The sequence below is a fragment of the Ruditapes philippinarum genome, unplaced genomic scaffold, assembly GCF_026571515.1.
Source record: "Ruditapes philippinarum isolate M1 unplaced genomic scaffold, ASM2657151v2 ctg2450_1_1_1_1, whole genome shotgun sequence".
Lineage (NCBI taxonomy): Eukaryota > Metazoa > Mollusca > Bivalvia > Venerida > Veneridae > Ruditapes > Ruditapes philippinarum.
The window spans coordinates 165,271-183,416 of record NW_026854496.1 but is presented as its reverse complement, the minus strand read 5'-3'; the positions used below and the strand labels follow the sequence as shown (position 1 = coordinate 183,416).

At 36.1% G+C, this 18,146-nt stretch overlaps 2 protein-coding genes across 2 annotated transcripts; both read right to left on the bottom strand.

The window, feature by feature from the left end:
* Positions 1 to 6,960: 6,960 nt before the first annotated feature.
* LOC132740269 (uncharacterized) lies at positions 6,961 to 11,098 on the bottom strand. Its single transcript, XM_060728131.1, has 2 exons — positions 10,736 to 11,098; positions 6,961 to 8,629 (listed from the first exon to the last, which is right to left on the bottom strand). Exons 1-2 carry the CDS (start codon positions 11,089 to 11,091, stop codon positions 7,282 to 7,284), a joined length of 1,704 nt encoding a protein of 567 aa, XP_060584114.1. The 5' UTR covers positions 11,092 to 11,098; the 3' UTR covers positions 6,961 to 7,281.
* A 2,715-nt stretch (positions 11,099 to 13,813) lies between these two features.
* Positions 13,814 to 17,367, bottom strand: LOC132740275 (uncharacterized). Its single transcript, XM_060728154.1, has 2 exons — positions 16,944 to 17,367; positions 13,814 to 16,250 (listed from the first exon to the last, which is right to left on the bottom strand). Exons 1-2 carry the CDS (start codon positions 17,315 to 17,317, stop codon positions 15,416 to 15,418), a joined length of 1,209 nt encoding a protein of 402 aa, XP_060584137.1. The 5' UTR covers positions 17,318 to 17,367; the 3' UTR covers positions 13,814 to 15,415.
* Between the last annotated feature and the right edge of the window lie 779 nt (positions 17,368 to 18,146).

Below are 18,146 nucleotides of genomic sequence, written 5' to 3'. Positions count from 1 at the left end.
TTTCGGCTCACCGTCGGCAAAATACCAGAGTATTCCCGACGGACACACCTATACCTGCGGACACCCAGTCAGACCCCCTAACCATCCCACCATGTGCAGTTCTGCGTAATTGAGTCTGGTCCCCTACAGGGCCAGCCGGAATTGGCCAGATATGAGCTGTCTAGAACGATTTTCGGCTCACCGTCGGCAAAAATACCAGAGTATTCCCGAAGGACACACCTATACCCGTGGACACCCGGTCAGACCCCCTAACCATCCCACCATGTGCGGTTCTGCGTAATTGAGTCTGGACCCCACAGGGGCCAGCCGGAATTGGCGAGATATGAGCTGTCTAGAACGATTTTTTGCTCACCGTCGGCAAAATACCAGAGTTTTCCCGACGGACACACCAATACCCACGGACATCTGGTTAGACCCCCTAACCATCCCACCATGTGCGGTTCTGCGTAATTGAGTCTGGTCCCCACAGGGGCCAGCCGGAATTGGCCAGATATGAGCTGTCTAGAACGATTTTCGGCTCACCGTTTGCAAAATACCAGAGTATTCCCGACGGACACACCTATACCCGCGGACACCTGGTCAGACCCCCTAACCATCCCACCATGTGCAGTTCTGCGTAATTGAGTCTGGTCCTACCAGGGGCCAGCCGGAATTGGCCAGATATGATCTGTCTAGAACGATTTTCGGCTCACCGTCGGCAAAATACCAGAGTATTCCCGACGGACACACCTATACCCGCGGACAGCCGGTCAGACCCCCTAACCATCCCACCATGTCCGGTTCTGCGTAATTGAGTCTGGTCCCCACAGGGGCCAGCCGGAATTGGCCAAATATGAGCTGTCTAGAACGATTTTTGGCACACCGTCGGCAAAAATACCAGAGTATTCCCGACGGACACACCTATACCGCGGACATCCGGTCAGACCCCTTAACCATCCCACCATGTGCGGTTCTGCGTAATTGAGTCTGGTCCCCACAGGGGCCAGCCGGAATTGGCCAGATATGAGCTGTCTAGAACGATTTTCGGCTCACCGTCGGCAAAATACCAGAGTATTCCCGACGGACACACCTATACCCGCGGACACCCGGTCAGACCCCCTAACCATCCCACCATGTGCAGTTCTGCGTAATTGAGTCTGGTCCCCACAGGGGCCAGCCGGAATTGGCGAGATATGAGCTGTCTAGAACGATTTTTTGGCTCACCGTCGGCAAAATACCAGAGTATTCCCGACAGACACACCTATACCCACGGACACCCGGTCAGACCCCCTAACCATCCCTACATGTGCAGTTCTGCGTAATTGAGTCTGGTCCCCACAGGGACCAGCCGGAATTGGCCAGATATGAGCTGTCTAGAACGATTTTCCGCTCACCGTCGGCAAAATACCAGAGTATTCCCGACGGACACACCTATACCCGCGGACACCCGGTCAGACCCCCTAACCATCCCACCATGTGCGGTTCTGCGCAATTGAGTATGGTCCCCACAGGGGCCAGCCGGAATTGGACAGATATGAGCTGTCTACAACGATTTTCGGCTCACCGTCGGCAAAATACCAGAGTATTTCCAACGGACACACCTATACCTGCGGACACCCGGTCAGACCCCCTAACCATCCCACCATTGTGCGGTTCTGCGTAATTGAGTCTGGACCCCACATGTCCAACCGGAATGGCCATATATGTGCTGTCTAGAACGATTTTCGGCTCACCGTCGGCAAAAATACCAGAGTATTCCCGACGGACACACCTATACCGCGGACATCTGGTTAGACCCCCTAACCATCCCACCATGTGCGGTTCTGCGTAATTGAGTCTGGTCCCCACAGGGGCCAGCCGGAATTGGCCAGATATGAGCTGTCTAGAACGATTTTCGGCTCACCGTTTGCAAAATACCAGAGTATTCCCGACGGACACACCTATACCCGCGGACACCTGGTCAGACCCCCTAACCATCCCACCATGTGCAGTTCTGCGTAATTGAGTCTGGTCCTACCAGGGGCCAGCCGGAATTGGCCAGATATGATCTGTCTAGAACGATTTTTCGGCTCACCGTCGGCAAAATACCAGAGTATTCCCGACGGACACACCTATACCCGCGGACAGCCGGTCAGACCCCTAACCATCCCACCATGTGCGGTTCTGCGTAATTGAGTCTGATCCCCACAGGGGCCAGCCGGAATTGGCCAAATATGAGCTGTCTAGAACGATTTTTTGGCACACCGTCGGCAAAATACCAGAGTATTCCCGACGGACACACCTATACCTGCGGACACCCAGTCAGACCCCCTAACCATCCCACCATGTGCAGTTCTGCGTAATTGAGTCTGGTCCCTACAGGGGCCAGCCGGAATTGGCCAGATATGAGCTGTCTAGAACGATTTTCGGCTCACCGTCGGCAAAATACCAGAGTATTCCCGAAGGACACACCTATACCCGCGGACACCCGGTCAGACCCCCTAACCATCCCACCATGTGCGGTTCTGCGCAATTGAGTATGGTCCCCACAGGGGCCAGCCTGAATTGGACAGATATGAGCTGTCTAGAACGATTTTCGGCTCACCGTCGGCAAAATACCAGAGTATTTCCGACGGACACACCTATACCTGCGGACACCCGGTCAGACCCCCTAACCCATCCCACCATGTGCGGTTCTGCGTAATTGAGTCCTGGACCCCACAGGGGCCAGCCGGAATTGGCCAGATATGAGCTGTCTAAAACGATTTTCGGCTCACCGTCGGCAAAATACCAGATTATTCCCGACGGACACACCTATACCTGCGGACACCCGGTCAGACCCCCTAACCATCCCACCATGTGTGGTTCTGCGTAATTGAGTCTGTTCCCCACAGGGGCCAGCCGGAATTCGCCAGATATGAGCTGTCTAGAACGATTTTCGGCTCACCGTCGGCAAAATACCCGTGTATTCCCGACGGACACACCTATACCCGCGGACACCCGGCCACACAATGCTTGGCATATAATTATATTCATCAATCTGCTGTCGGAATTTTTTTTTTCATCTTATGTAGCCTTGATTTCTGTTTTTCTGGCTAGCCGTAATAGCCGGAGATCGTTGTGATAAGTAATTAGAAGTTACATTATGGAATTAGCCAATGGTCTTTTGCACAGGTTTTACCGTATAATCTCTGGCCAGCCTGTATAGCCGGAACCGGATTCCGGCTAGCCGGAGTAGCCAGAACAGCCGGAGTAGACGAAAATGAGTTCCGGCTGCTCCGGCTGTTCCGGCTGTCCGGCTAACTTCACGCACATTATGTCTTGTGTATTGTTACATGTTTTGAATGTCTGTACGTTTTGTGATGTCCTATCTTGTTAAATTGTCGATAACGGTAAGTATTTTGTCAAGTTCTGTGTCCTGCACCCCACCTGTTTTCCTTACATCCCTGGTCTCATTTCTCTTATTACATGTCGACATGTCACACCCCTCCGTCTTGCCTTGTTGGTCTTTGCTCTAATTTTTTTAATTTACTACAAGGGAGTAATTAAACGTTAAAAATTAATAATAGTGGTCAATCAACATTAACCCAACTAGAGGAAGAGAAAGAAAATGAGTGATCTACTAAATTAATAATAGAATAGCAGAATGCTTAAACAGTTTTGATGAAAAAATATAAAAATTTCTAGAATTGACCAGAAAAGCATCAAATATGAGGTAATTCCATGTGATATACATGTAATAGCTCTTGAAAGAAATAATGTGGAACGGTCAAAATGCTTATTTGTTTTGATTGTAAAAGTTTAGATTGAGCATAACTCTTACGAAATTCACAGATAAATGTAATGACGATTTTTTTGCTACCCTTTGAATTGTTGTACAGTTACGAATGTGTACAAATACTGTAAATTTTCTAGTGAAAACAATTTCAATATGAAAATAAAAAATGCATTTTTTATTTTTATTCTTTTTTTATATTTTTGTTTATCTACTTCTTTCTTTATTTTTTTTTAGAAAATAATGTATGTTCATGTTTAAGGCTGAAGATTTAGTCAATGTCTATTAACAGATAGTATATAAACAGCTACTTCATGTATGAAACGGCTAAAACGGTATGAGCCAAATCAAATTGATATGTAAACAAACAAACTATCTCACTGAAAGTATGACAGGAAATAGACCACAACGTGGCGAACAAAGTGAAATTGAAAACTCAGATAGAAATGTTCCGATCAAAACTGAGTCGAAGAGGCACCAGAAATTAAACGGTTTTCCCTTTTTTTAACTACTTGGAATCTATAAAAGAAGAAAGACAATTTGTTCTTAAATGAAGAATGTATGTAATATCAGAATGGACCATTTATGTGAAATTCTTTTAAATGATTTATGCAATATCCTAATAGACATCGACACATTTGTATATCATATCATCACTCATATCATAAAAGACTAGCTAGATACAAATCAGCTGCTTATATTAAACTAACATATATATTGTTACGAGCCAGGCGTAACTAGAAAGAAAAGCCAGCAACAAACTTGTAACAATATAACAAATTTATTACAGAAAAATTATTAAAGAAAAATAAAATAACAAATTACGTTTACAAATACCTGAAGTCCAAATAAAAGTGAAAATCTTAAATGTCTAGTCTGATCCTGGAATGATCCTTTTTGAATAACACAGTTAAATCCAAGTTAAATCCAAGAACACTTTAGAATAAATTCCCACAATAAAATCCACAAGAATAATTTATTTTAAAATCCAAGCTCCAATAATTCACTTAATATCCAATTTGAATAATACTCCAAATATATTGATGACTTAAAAAGTAACTGATGACTTAAAACATCACTGATGACTTAAAAGGTAAAGGTAATGAAAAATGTCAATTTATATATATTAACTAAGAAAATTCCAGAAAGGTCTATTATGTTCTCAAGTAATCATAATCTAGCAACTTCAACAATAAAGAACATTCCAGAAGTTTCTATCTAAATATAATGCATGAGTTTTCTACAACAGTTAAGAAAGTTCTAGTACATACATGTAGTTAATGTTCTAAAAATAGAACAATGATAATATTGGAAATACCAACTGGTCATATATAAATTATATACATGTAATAAGTTGCATACATAACAATATTGTTGTGGTATTTTACAAAGAATGTTTTTTGTAATAAATTAGAAAATGAAAATCAATCCAATTTATAATTATTTTTATAAATTGTAAAATTGTAAAGTATTAAAATGACTTAAAGGCTAATTAGGTCTTAAAAAACAACTTTTTTTACTTTTAAAATGCTATTTTTGCAAAGAATTACTCATTGACCATAAAGCTTACCCATCAGTTATTTCTTCTGCATTTTGGCATTAAGTACAGTAATTGTTAGTAAGTAATTGCTTTCATTTTACTACTATAAATTATTTCATATTTAGCGTTGTTTTCTTTCTTCAGATGATAAGCAATCTTACATATTCTTATTGTATTTGTCAAACATTATAAAACACATGTTTGCCCCCTTTCAACGGAATGTTGTTTTTTATCATTTCTGAAGGCTTATGTGCCTTAAGACATGATCGTTTATATCATATTTCTCATAAATGCACTCCAACATATTCTAAACTCTGTGGACATACGTAGTTAGCCGGTTTTTGTATAAACAGACTATACATCTTGATGTCAATCAAACCGAGTCAACAACATTTTCAAATTTACAGTTTTCGACTTTCTTTAAGGTTTCCATTTTTGATCATTCTTTCAAATGGTAACCCTGTATGACTCTTCCTCGTCTTGGTGCATTCATGTATGCTTATTTCATATGTTATATACGTGGAATAACGTATTAACGGATGGATTGTTTATTACAGATAATGACTTTAATGGAGGTGTTTGTAAGTTCATAACTTTGGCTTATCTGTTTCGTTATATATTCGCATATGATGTCACCAAATATCAATAACTCGTATGCTCTTTATAAACACTGAAAGCGTTTTCACTTTAAAGACTTATATAGGAACTTGTATGTTTCTACTGCGCATAATCATATTTTGATTCTATATCCTAAACAATTTGGCCACAATTGCATATAATAATTCACCCAGAGACAACACAATACCTTTATAACTTGGTCATTTGGTCTGACAGGCTATTTATGGTGATAAGGTTGATGTGCTTGTTCAGATATTCATACCCATGTATGAAGCAAATCTATTTAAGAGTAAAAAAGTCGTGGCTTAATCTTCTTAATATTGAACCTGTGACACTCAAGAGTGATGCGTTATGTGACTGACCGAGCCGTTAATCGTATGTAAAAAGAAAACGTTGTAGCCATTGAGACCCGAAATAGCTCATCTGTGTTCCATGATCCAATGAAAGTCACAGAATAAAAGGAGTTAGATCAAATTGAGTTTCTCATTTTTCACAGCAGCTGCACGATTTATGAAATATTTCTAAAGGTCTGCTAGAGCTTGGGCAATTTTGGCCGAAAGTGCACGAATTACCTAGCATTTTAAAGAACCTGATGATGATACATTACTAAAATTTGGTTATCGTAGATTTGGAGAAGAAATTACATTTAATATGTTTATCTTTAGTTCAGTTACCAACTAAAGTATCAAACAATTTTTATAACTTTTGTAAAGGGTCTAGATCTCTTGTGACAATTTCTGTAGAATTTGTCAAAATCCACCTTGTGATCTAGGAGGCGACATCGTGGACAATGGCGAAAGACAGACATATTGCCATAGCAAAAGTTTCCTTCGGATTTTGTGCTCAGGTGGGCTAAAATTAATACTTGTTGGCTCAAATTAATACTTTGACACAAAACTTAAAAACAGTATCTATAATAAGTGACAATTTTCACGTATCATCATCCAAATACTATCTCACAAATTTACTTATACGAATAGTTTCTTTTGCATTAAGCATAAAACAATGCGTATAACAAATATATATTGTATTATACAATGTTTGGAGATTAAACATGGATTTTCAAAGTAGACAAAAGATAATTTATAAAATATTATGTTCAATATTATATACCGGTATTTTGCGCCTGCATATATAAGTTTCAAATAGGCACCAACCTGTAATATTCTTAAACTTAAGTTAAATGGATAGTCCTTTACCTTGATAAAAGTATTGATTGAGCAAACGCCTCAGGGAGGCAAAACACTTTTAAGGTTTTTATTTCGACTGTTTCAATTACTCTACAACGTTAATTTAAAAATCCAATTAAACTTAAGATATTTTCACTTGGTCAATAAATTCTAAAAGACATTTGCTTAACACACAAACGTTTTAAGTGTTTCTACTTATTTCATTCTAAAGAGTAGACGTGAATTATTCCTGTATCTTCCCCTGCAACAATAAGCTTTGACTTCAGTCGGTCAAAACAAACTGCCGATGCGTGAATGACACACCTGTTTTTTGAAATCACCTCTCCAAGACACGTACCATCAGAAGCAACTTGAACAACATTATTTGAATTATAGCCAGTAACAAAAACAACATCAAGTCCGTCAGTACATACACCATATGCTGATTCAAAAATATTTGCCGGCTGTTTCCAAATAACATTGCCTTCAAGATCAAGTTTTAACAGTCCATTGTCACGGTCAGTGACATATAGAGACTTCCCATCGTAACTGTCAGCTAAATATCGATTCCATGAAAAGATTGTATCACCAGATATCTTTTTCAAAAGTTTTCCGTTAAAGTCGTACTTAAATATATTTCTATTTTGGCCGTCAGTGACATATAAACAAGACGAAATCATACAAACGCCCAAACAAATATGATTCATACTTAATGTCTGGGTAAGTACAAGTTTCTCTTTAGTAGATACGAATTGTATTCCTGTACGTTCTAAACACACTACTGCCTCATGAATCCGACCTTTACATACTCCTGACGGTCCATTTGGAACCTTAATTGAGTCTTTAACGTTATACGATTCACCATCTATCAGTTTTAATGCTTTGTTACTATTGTCTGTTACTAGAATATCACCAGAATCAAGTATACACATTGATCGAATCTCACATGGTCCCTCATTTGTTGGTAGTCTTATATCAAATGTGTCTGCACTTTTTAATTCATACAATGTTTTCTTTGGCTTGATTTTCTGAGCAGTTTGTTGCACACTCTGATCTAGGGAATGAAATGTATTTATATAAACGAAAAAATCTGTGTTTCCTTTAAATGGAATAAACTTTGATCTATGAATCATGGATCGTTCTAGAAGACTTCCCGAATCTACAACATCACATTTGCATTTTCTATCAACTACAAACTGCTGCGATACATTCGTCACAGATGATTCTAGCGACATTTTACTTCTTTTCAATTCACCAAGCATTCTTTGAATATCTGCCATTTCATTTTCGCACGTTAGATCTAAATCTTTATACTGCTTGTTAATATTCTGTATTGATGCTTGCTCTAATCGATCTAATGTTTTGTTGATTTCTTTTCTGAATTCTTGGATATCTTTCAGGGAAGAAACTCGCTTCGTGTCAAATTCACCCCTGGTATCCTTGTACCGTTTCAGGAGACTTTCCAACTTCACAATAGTGGCATTAACTTGACTTTTTAAACTCGACGTCTGGAAAGATGGCTTCAGTCCCTGTACATATGTAGGTACGTAGTGTACATCTTGACAACTCCTGAAAGAATAGATGACAACACTTATTTTTCATTAAAATAAAAATACTTAATTCAATGTCATTTTCACAAAAGTACAAACTAGAAAAAATAGTCATATCAGTCTCATAAATATAGATAGTTACTGTCTGCGTCACCTTGGTCAAATGAAAGAAACTATTCTAAATTTGGCATGCGTATTATATTTTTGGCCCTAATTTCTTAACAATTGCCAGTATAATTCCTTAGAATTGCCAAATTTAAAGTATCGATGTGAATTCACAAAATGGTTTCGGAACATATGTCGTTCAAACAAATTGTTAGTAGAGGTGTACAACAGACAACATATTTTCACCAGAAGCTCGCCAGAAAATGTTGTTAAGAAACACGCGAATCAAGTTTCAATAATGACTTATATTGTAAGCGGACACCTTTAACATTGCGGTGAATATATTGTTTATATAAATGGCTACATCCGACGTTTAATATTTAGCTAGTTTATCCTTTTTATAGAAAGATAACAGTATAATTTTTTATCATTGTCTGATTTGTAAATGCTTTAGCTAACTTGAATTGGATATTTCTATCGTTTTGAAGCTAACAAAAGACCTGCATATTGATTTAGTACACAGGTGCTAGTATCAGTCTTTATACTAAAAAAAATAAAAGTGAAATATATTTTTTAAAAATCCACTTAACATTGGTTTTTTATGACCAAATTGACGTTTTTGACCAATCTGATACAAGTATCTGTGATTAAGATATTGACATTCAAAACAAACAGGAGAAGTTTGACAAAAGAAATAATTTGATAAATAATCATTCAACAATTTTTTGAAAAAAAGCACAAGCTCATACATTTATATGGAATTAGATGATTGATACATGTCTTGTCCCACGAAAGAACATTTAAGTCAAGTACAGTAGAATCCCTACTTAGACCACCACGGAATTAAGACCGCACCGCTATTAAGACCATTTTTTAAAAGTACGGAATTTTCTTTCTGTACTTTATTTCAATGGTTACATGATCCAGAATTAAGACCACCTCGCTTATCCACTTTTAAGACCACCAGATTCAGTCCCAATTCTTTGTTTTGTTCTTTATTTGACCCCACTATTAAAACCACTGATTTAAAGTCAACACCTACCTAGATCTGCTTGATTGCTATAAGGCATGACACTTGATTTCACAAGGTGTCAAAAAACGCCTTATATCATTGGGATATTGTATGAAATAAGGTAAGAAAGTAACATTTAGAGTGGTTGAATAATGCATTAAGCACATTGATTAGGTGAATAATTGTTTTTTTATTTGATGGATCATATAATAATTAATATTGAAATCAGACCAAATAAAATTTGATTTTAAATTTCTTCCTTCCCATCAAATGTTAAATTATAACATACTTTTTTATTGTATTTGTAGGTTAAGATACATATTGTCTGTTGAAACAAAATGACTAAAAAAGACCATGGTCAAAAGGTGTGTAAGCAATGATAAGAACATTCACAATAAAGACCACCCCGCAATTTATAGACCACTTTGGTCCTGTCCCGATGGTGGCCTTAATTGAGAGTTTTTACTGTATTTGCAATGTTAATTCTGCTGTTATTTTAAACCGCAGCAACGTTTTATTTTGTAAATATTTACTTAAATTTTAAGCACATCCGTTAAATTGTTGCGGGTTATCAATTCCTCTGCCCTTGGTGATATTTTTTATCCTGAAATCCATTGCTGCACAATAGATTATAAAATATTATTTACATGAAAAGAGACAAAAAAGAACATAATCTAGTTTATAACTGAAATTGCTATTCTTCTGGCTATAAACATGTGAACAGGAGTGATAATATGGGTGTTTATATCTGTGTCAAGTGAAACATTAAACCGTTAGGTCACAGTTATCTCATGGAAACTGCAAATTTTATTTCTCACTGTAAACAAATATTTTGATATTTTTAGAATCATTAAAGTTAAAAATAGAGCAATAAAGTTAGAATCAAGGCATATGTAGCATATTAATAACAAATTCATAGTTACGAACGGGTAGATGTATCATTTCGGTGTTGCAAAATGCACATTGATAACAGAGTATTGGGGTATAAAAACTTAAATTTTAACATACCTGTGGTCGATATTTAAACATATAGAACAGCCAACAGCGTCGTGGTTTGCGCAGTACATGTCCACTAATTTCGTTAAATGAACCTTACATCTCTCTGTCGGCAACGGAAGAACGTTCGGTGCAGTTGATCCCCCCAGAGATCCAAACTGTGATTTATCTAGTAAGATGTGTCCTGTAAGAGCAGAAAAACTGTTATGGTTATCCACACATAGAGAACACAAGAATTCCTGGCATTCCACACAAAATCTAACAGCATCATTCGTCTTGTTTCTCTTCGTACATGGAGAACAAGCATAGTCAATAACTTCATCTGAATCATTAATCTTTGAATGGGTTAAACGTCCTCCAGTCGCCATTTTCTTTTCTTTCCTACTTTAGTGACTTCCCTTTAATAACTTCATACTTCCCATTATAAACACGGCGTATCAAGTACACGGTAACTTGGACTAGTTTATTCACTAGTATGCGTTTTAATGTAGGCGGATACCTTCGAAATAGCCATGAATATATACATTTAAATTAATTTATGTCCTTCCCCTCTTTTCACCGCCCTTTTGTTCTCTCGGTGCCTTCTGGGTGCTCTGCTGGTGTGACTGGATTGTGTCGGGGGCTGCGTTCTATGAACGTCGCATTGACTTTTTGGTCTTTGCTCTGATTTCTTAAATTTTCTAAAACGGAGTAAACGTTAAAATTATATAAAGTGGTCAATCAACATCAACCCAACTACAGGGAGAGAAGCAAAATAAATGATCTGCTAAATAAATAGTAGAACACCAAATGCTTAAACAGTTTCGATGAAAAAATATCATACTTTCTATACTAAAAATACTAGAATAGTATCGAATTGGAGGTAATTCCATGTGATATACATATGTAATAGCTCTTGAAAAAAATAATGTGGAACGGTCAAAATGCTTATTTGTTTTCATTCTAAAAATTTAGATTGAGCATAACTCTTACGAAATTTACAGATTAAATGTTATGACGATTTTTGCTACCCTTTGAATTGTTGTACAGTTACGTATGTGTACAAATAATGTAAAATTTCTAGTGAAAACAATTTCAATATAAAAATAAGAAATGCATTTTTTTTATTCTTTTGTTCTTTTTTCATATTTTGTTTATCTACTTCTTTCTTTATTATTTGAGAACTAAACGTATGTTCAAGGCTGAAGATTCAGTCAATGTCTATTTACAGATAGTTGTATTATATAACCAGCTACTTAAATTCATGTTTGAAAACGGCTAAAACGGTATGAGCCCAAACAAACAAAAACTATCTCGACAGGAAATAGACCACAACGTGGCGAACAAGGTGAAATTGAAAACTCAGACAGAAATGTTCCCATCATAACTGAGTCGAAGAGGCACCAGAAATTAAACGTTATTGTAACTACTTAGAATCAATAAATAGAAGAAATACAATTTGTTCTCAAATGTAGACTGTATGTAATATCAGAATGGACCATTTAAGTCAAATTCTTTTAAATGATAAATGTTTGATTGATGCAATATCCTGACATTGACAATTTTGTATATCCTATTTTCACTCATTAAAGACTAGCAAGATACAGATCATCTGCTTAAATAAAACTAACAGATAAACGAGTATTGTTGTGGTGTTGAACAAAAACTGTGATTTCTTTTGTAATAAATTAGAAAATGAAAATCAGTCAAATTTATACTTATTTTTATAAATTGTAAAATTGTCAAGTATTAAAATGTCTTAAAGGCTAATTAGGTCTTAAAATACAACTATTTTTAATTTCTGAAATGCTATTTTTAATTTTTGTGTGTGCGTTCGTGCGTGTGCGCGCACGCGCGCACCTTTATGTGTTTTTGTGTGTGTTACAGTTTCAAAAAGTCACTCATTGATCATAAGTTTAACCCATCAGTTTATTCATCTGTGTTTTTGGCAATTAATTAGTACAACTATTGAAAGTATATTGCTTTCTTTTTACTACTTATAAGTTATTTCATATTAAGCGCTTTTGCCTTCAGATGATAAGCATTAAACATGTTTTCAACCAATTTGCTAAACATTATAAAACAACATATTTGCCCCCTTTCTCCAGAATGATTTTTTAGGTAAATGTGCCTTTAAAAGATGATCGTTTGTATCATATTTCTTCTACACTTCTCTCATAAATGCACATCAAATTATTCTGATTTTTCGTTTTAGAATCTAAGCACATACGTAGTAGATAGCCGGTTTTATAATACAGATTTACATCTTAATGTTCATGGTCAGGCTCAATCAAACCGAGTCTACAACATTTTTCAAATTTTTAGTTTCATTAAGGTTTCCAATATTTACCATTCTATCAAATGATTACCCTGTATGACTTTTCTTTCACTTATACTCCTTGTGTATATTATTGTACATTCCTGTATGCTTACATCTAATTTTTTATTTCATATGTTATATATGTGGAATTAAAGTGATTTTCTCCTTAATATTGAACATCTGACCCTCAAGAGTGATGCCATTTGTGGTCACTGTAAACTGACTGACCGAGTCGTTAATCTTAGGTAAGAAGAAAACGTTGTAGCCATTGAGACCCGAAATTGCTTAGCTGTGATCCATCGCAATAAAAGTCACAATTTTTCGATGCAGGATAAAAGTTAGATCAAATTGAGTGTCTCATTTTTCACAGCAGTTGCATGATTTATGAAATATTTCTGGAGGTCTGCTAAAGCTGGGCCATTTTTTACCCAATGTGCACGATTTACCAAGCTTTTTTTAAAGAACCACAAGGTGGTGATGCTACATAACAAATGTCTAAAATTTGGGTATTGTAGATTTTGAGAAGAAAATACATTTTATATGTTTATCTTAAGTTACCAACTAAGGTATCAAACTATTATATAACTTTTGTATAGGGGCTCTTGTGACCATTCCTGTAGAATTTGTCAAAATCCATCTTGTGATTAGGAGGAGATATGGTTCAAAGAAATCGTGGACAATGACGAAAGACAGACATATTGCCATAGCAAAAGTTTCCTTCGGAGCATTTTATGCTCTGACAGGTGAGCTAAAATTAAACTTTCACACAAAACTTAAAAAACAATATTTATTATTAGTACAAATTTTTCATGTATTAACATCCAAATATTAACTCACAAATTAACTAATACTAATAGCTTATTTTGCATTAAGCATAATACAATGCTGAAAATAAATATAATTAATCGTGGATTTTTACAGCAGACAAAAGATGATTTATGTAATATTCGATGTTCAATACTTTTAGCCTGAATGCCTTAGTTTCAAATAATTAGGCACCAGCCTACAATAATTTAAAAATTGATTCTATCATTTTTTAAATGTAATACAAATACGTAAACAAAATCCTTAAACATTCATCATCTAATATCATCCATTAAGTTACAATTAAGTCACATAACCATTCATGTGTTGTGACTTATATTTGGTAGAGTTACAGTAACGTGTTAACATATATTTCTGCCATTGGTGTTTAAAACTTTAAAACATTCATAACGTATTGTTGCCATTCGTTATGATTTATGAAAGATTATGTCACAAGGTGAGAAAATTGTGCATCAGCCCTAAATAGTGAACAGTTCTGAACCGTGACATACTCCCCTGCTATACCTCGAATTTCACAGAGTTACAGAGTAATGTAAATTAAACTCTGAACTATATCCAGTCATGGCCCCACGTTGTTGGTTGAGAAAATTGTGCAGCCTGACCGGGACTCGAACCCGGGACCCTCGGAACAACGTTCCGCGGCTCTACCGACTGAGCTATCCGGCCGCTTACACATTTTCTCCCCTAAATAGTGAACAGTTCTGAACCGTGACAATTATGAAATTCTAATTACTTACAACAAAATAATACATCTCATATTAAACTTTGGAAAATGAATGATCCCTCGAAAGCAAATAAAACAACGGAAGTATATGAAAGTTAAGACTTGGTTTAATTGAGTCTGTTGATGATGACAATGGAAATTGCAACATCTCTCTCATCCCCAAGGACCGGTTTCACGGTATTCAATCTTCAACACAAACATAGCAATATTCATGTGACTGTCTGTACATATTTGTGCAGGGAATAAGCAAATTTTAGTTTTGCCTAAAAAGAACGTTGGTTTAATTGACGCTTGAATTTTCGAAAACACATTTAAAAATGTTTGATAAGTACCTTTCGCATACCACTTTTATACTGCAATGTTTAAAATGCCAAATTATATATGTTTTCTGGTTGTTTCAAGTTGACATTAAGCGTATCCGTACAAGCAAAAACATATACATGTACACAAAAAATGTAGGAAATAAATCTTATCATCAAATATTGTTTAGATGTTTCATATAAATTTAATCTTCTTTTTTATTCTATCTAGAAAACTGTTAATTTAAATCGACAGAATCTGTCTCGGTGTCAGAAAGATTTTCATTTACTTGTTCAGCTATGATTGTAGAATCAAATCATAATCAATTATTAATAGGACAGTGAAGAAGTGCTTTTTATCTGCCAATGGAAACAGAGACGTTCCTCGAGAGGGTGACAATAATAACATTATTACTCTAGTACAATAGGTGCAATACCACTTCTGAACTGTGCTAATGCACGTTTGTATTTCTTACCAAATTTTGTTAATTTTATATTATTTAACCAAACACGAGCTGTGAAGTTCTTCTACGATTGTCATTTTCCTACCTCACCGAATAAACATGTATCCTGCTCCCATCCATTTCTCCAACAACAAGTTTCGATGTATTTCTGTCGAAACAAATCCCCGTGGCATCAGTCCTAAACTTGTCTTTCACCACCCTTCCTAGACACTCTCCATCATATGTTACTTGAACTACATTACAAGAATCATTACAAGCAACGAAAATATTTTCAAATCCGTCTGTGCATAAGTTGAATGCTTCTCCAAAAGCATTTTCTGGTAGTTTCCAGATGACATTGCCTTCAAGATCCATTTTTACCAATCCTTCGTCCCTATCAGTTACAAACAGAGCTTTTCCATCGTCACTGGCTACTAAAAATTGGTTCCACCCAAATATTGTTTCTCCAGAAATTGTCTTTAGTAGCTTTCCTTCCAAGTCATACTTAAAAATATTTCTGTTTTTACCGTCAGTGACATATATATTCGAAGAAATCATACAAACACCCAAGCAAATATGATCCATCCTTAATATATTGGTAAGAACAAGATTCTTCTTCGTAGATACGAATTGTATGCCTTCATTTTCTAAAGCGACTATTGCCTCATGTGTCCGACCTTTACAAACAGAATTAGGTGTATCAGAAAGCTCAACTTTTTCTTTAATTCGGTATGTTTTGCCATCTAGAAGTTTCAAATTATTGTTATAACGGTCAGCAATAAGTATGTCACAAGAATCAAGTATGCATAATGACCATACCTGACTGATTTCTTTCTTTTTAGGTAGAAATATGTTGTATGTGCCTACATGTTCAAATGTATATAACTTGGTTCTTGGTTCTACTGGCTTATCCCTTTGGCGCTTGTCTGAACGTCTCCTAATTAAAAAGTATATAAAAATCTAATCTACATGCATTATTATTATAAAGAATATTTTATATGTGATATGAACTTAATATTAATATAACTCCTAAAAAGAATAGAATATGACTGTTATTTTGGGACATTTGTGTCTTCATTGCCATAAGTTTTAGAATTTCCCTACTATTTACAGCATCACAGATCTTTAACAATTAATTCAATGAATGGTTTGGTTTAGTTTGGTTTTATGGTGCACCAACACAATGTAGGTCATATGGCGCCGAAACAGGGATGATGATTTGGCTAATATACAAACTTAAAGCAACACCTTGGATCAAAACCACCTCACGTGCTTGGCTAGGACATGCATCTATAGAGTCGAGAAATTTGAACCCATTTAGTCGTCTCTTACGAGCACGCAAGGATAAACAGTGGCATGCGAATATCCTTAGTGGAAGGCTAATATAGACATGATAAATTGTAGTGTTGTACCAACGCCGCCGTCTGTCATTTCATCCTTTTCGTGACCTATTATACTAAAAAGTTGACATTATTTTATATAAATATTGCGTTACTTTTTTTTGTACGATTCTTGAAAAGTACAGGCTTTTTACACCAACAGAAAATGTACGTTTAAATCATCACCAGATACATCTTAAGGAGTGCATATCTTCGTAAATTAATGAACAATAATAGGAACTTAAACATACTTTTGATCTCCGTCCAATACCTTCGTTGAATGTAAATTGTGTCTCTTTGTTCGCAAAGACGCAGTGTGTTCGTCTTTTGATCCGCCTAATGTTCTAAATTTTGACCTATCAAGTAAAGAATGTCCAGCGAAAACAGAAACACTGTTGTGTTTATTCACGCATACAGTACACAAAAACTCTTGGCAGTCCATACAATATTTAACACCTCTATTCGTCTTTCCCCTCTTTATCCTACTCCTACACGGAACACAAGCAATATTTATGTCTGATAAATATTGTTTTGAACGAGTTAATCGCCCATCTGTCGCCATTTTCTCTGACACAGTTACTGTGTTAAAGCAAGATAAAATAAACGATACTGGTTGTTCAGCCATCCGTATTTAAAAAATTTCAGGCGCGTAGCAAGATAGGTAAACCGGTGCCCGATGGTATGGTACTTTCTGACGTGTACAGGCCAATAAATTATGCAAAATGAAGTGGAGTATGAACGGTTTTCTTTTGTTCCCTACAACTCAAAGCTATCATCTGATATGAAAATATAATCGATTATATCTACTGATGGTTTTTCAACTTTGCAAACTTGATAAAGATATAAAGATGATACAGCTATTCTGGACATAGCTGACATTTCAATTGAGACATGAAGGTGAGTAGTAAGGATCAATGCTGGTTTTAAGTACATGTAGTAAGACACTGTAAAATAAATGCATTTTAAAATATTATGGAACTGACGTCGCACGAACTGCACGATCCATACAAAGTTTGATTTTGTCGGATGCCATCGCAATAAAAACCACTATTTTTCAATGTGGGAGTAAGAAGTTCGATCTAATTGAGTTTGTTATTTATCACAGCAGCTGTATGGTTTATAAAATATTTGCAAAGGTCTGCTAGAGCCGGGGCAATGATAACTAAAGGGGCATGAATAACACAATCGTTGTAAAGAACCACAATGCTATAATGCTACATGCTAAATGTATAAAATTTGGGTATTGTAATGTTTGAGAAAAATAACAATTTAAATGTTTTATCTTTAGTTTTTGTGCCAAAGTAATGCATCAACCTTGCACAATTTGTAACTACCGTAGAAGGCCCCTAAGCAGCATACCTCCATAGTTTGGTCAAAATCCACCTTATCATTTAGGAGGGGATATTGTTCAAAGAAATGAACTCGTGGATAACGAAGAACGACAGACATTACCA

Excerpts from the sequence above, each read along its gene's own strand:
- LOC132740269 (XM_060728131.1), bottom strand. The coding sequence starts at position 11,091 with ATGGCGACTGGAGGACGTTTAACCCATTCAAAGATTAATGATTCAGAT. Across the intron at positions 8,630-10,735 it reads TGTTTAAATATCGACCACAG|GAGTTGTCAAGATGTACACT; the intron begins GTATGTTAAAAT and ends CTATTCTTTCAG.
- LOC132740275 (XM_060728154.1), bottom strand. The coding sequence starts at position 17,317 with ATGGCTGAACAACCAGTATCGTTTATTTTATCTTGCTTTAACACAGTA. Across the intron at positions 16,251-16,943 it reads GTATTGGACGGAGATCAAAA|GAGACGTTCAGACAAGCGCC; the intron begins GTATGTTTAAGT and ends CTTTTTAATTAG.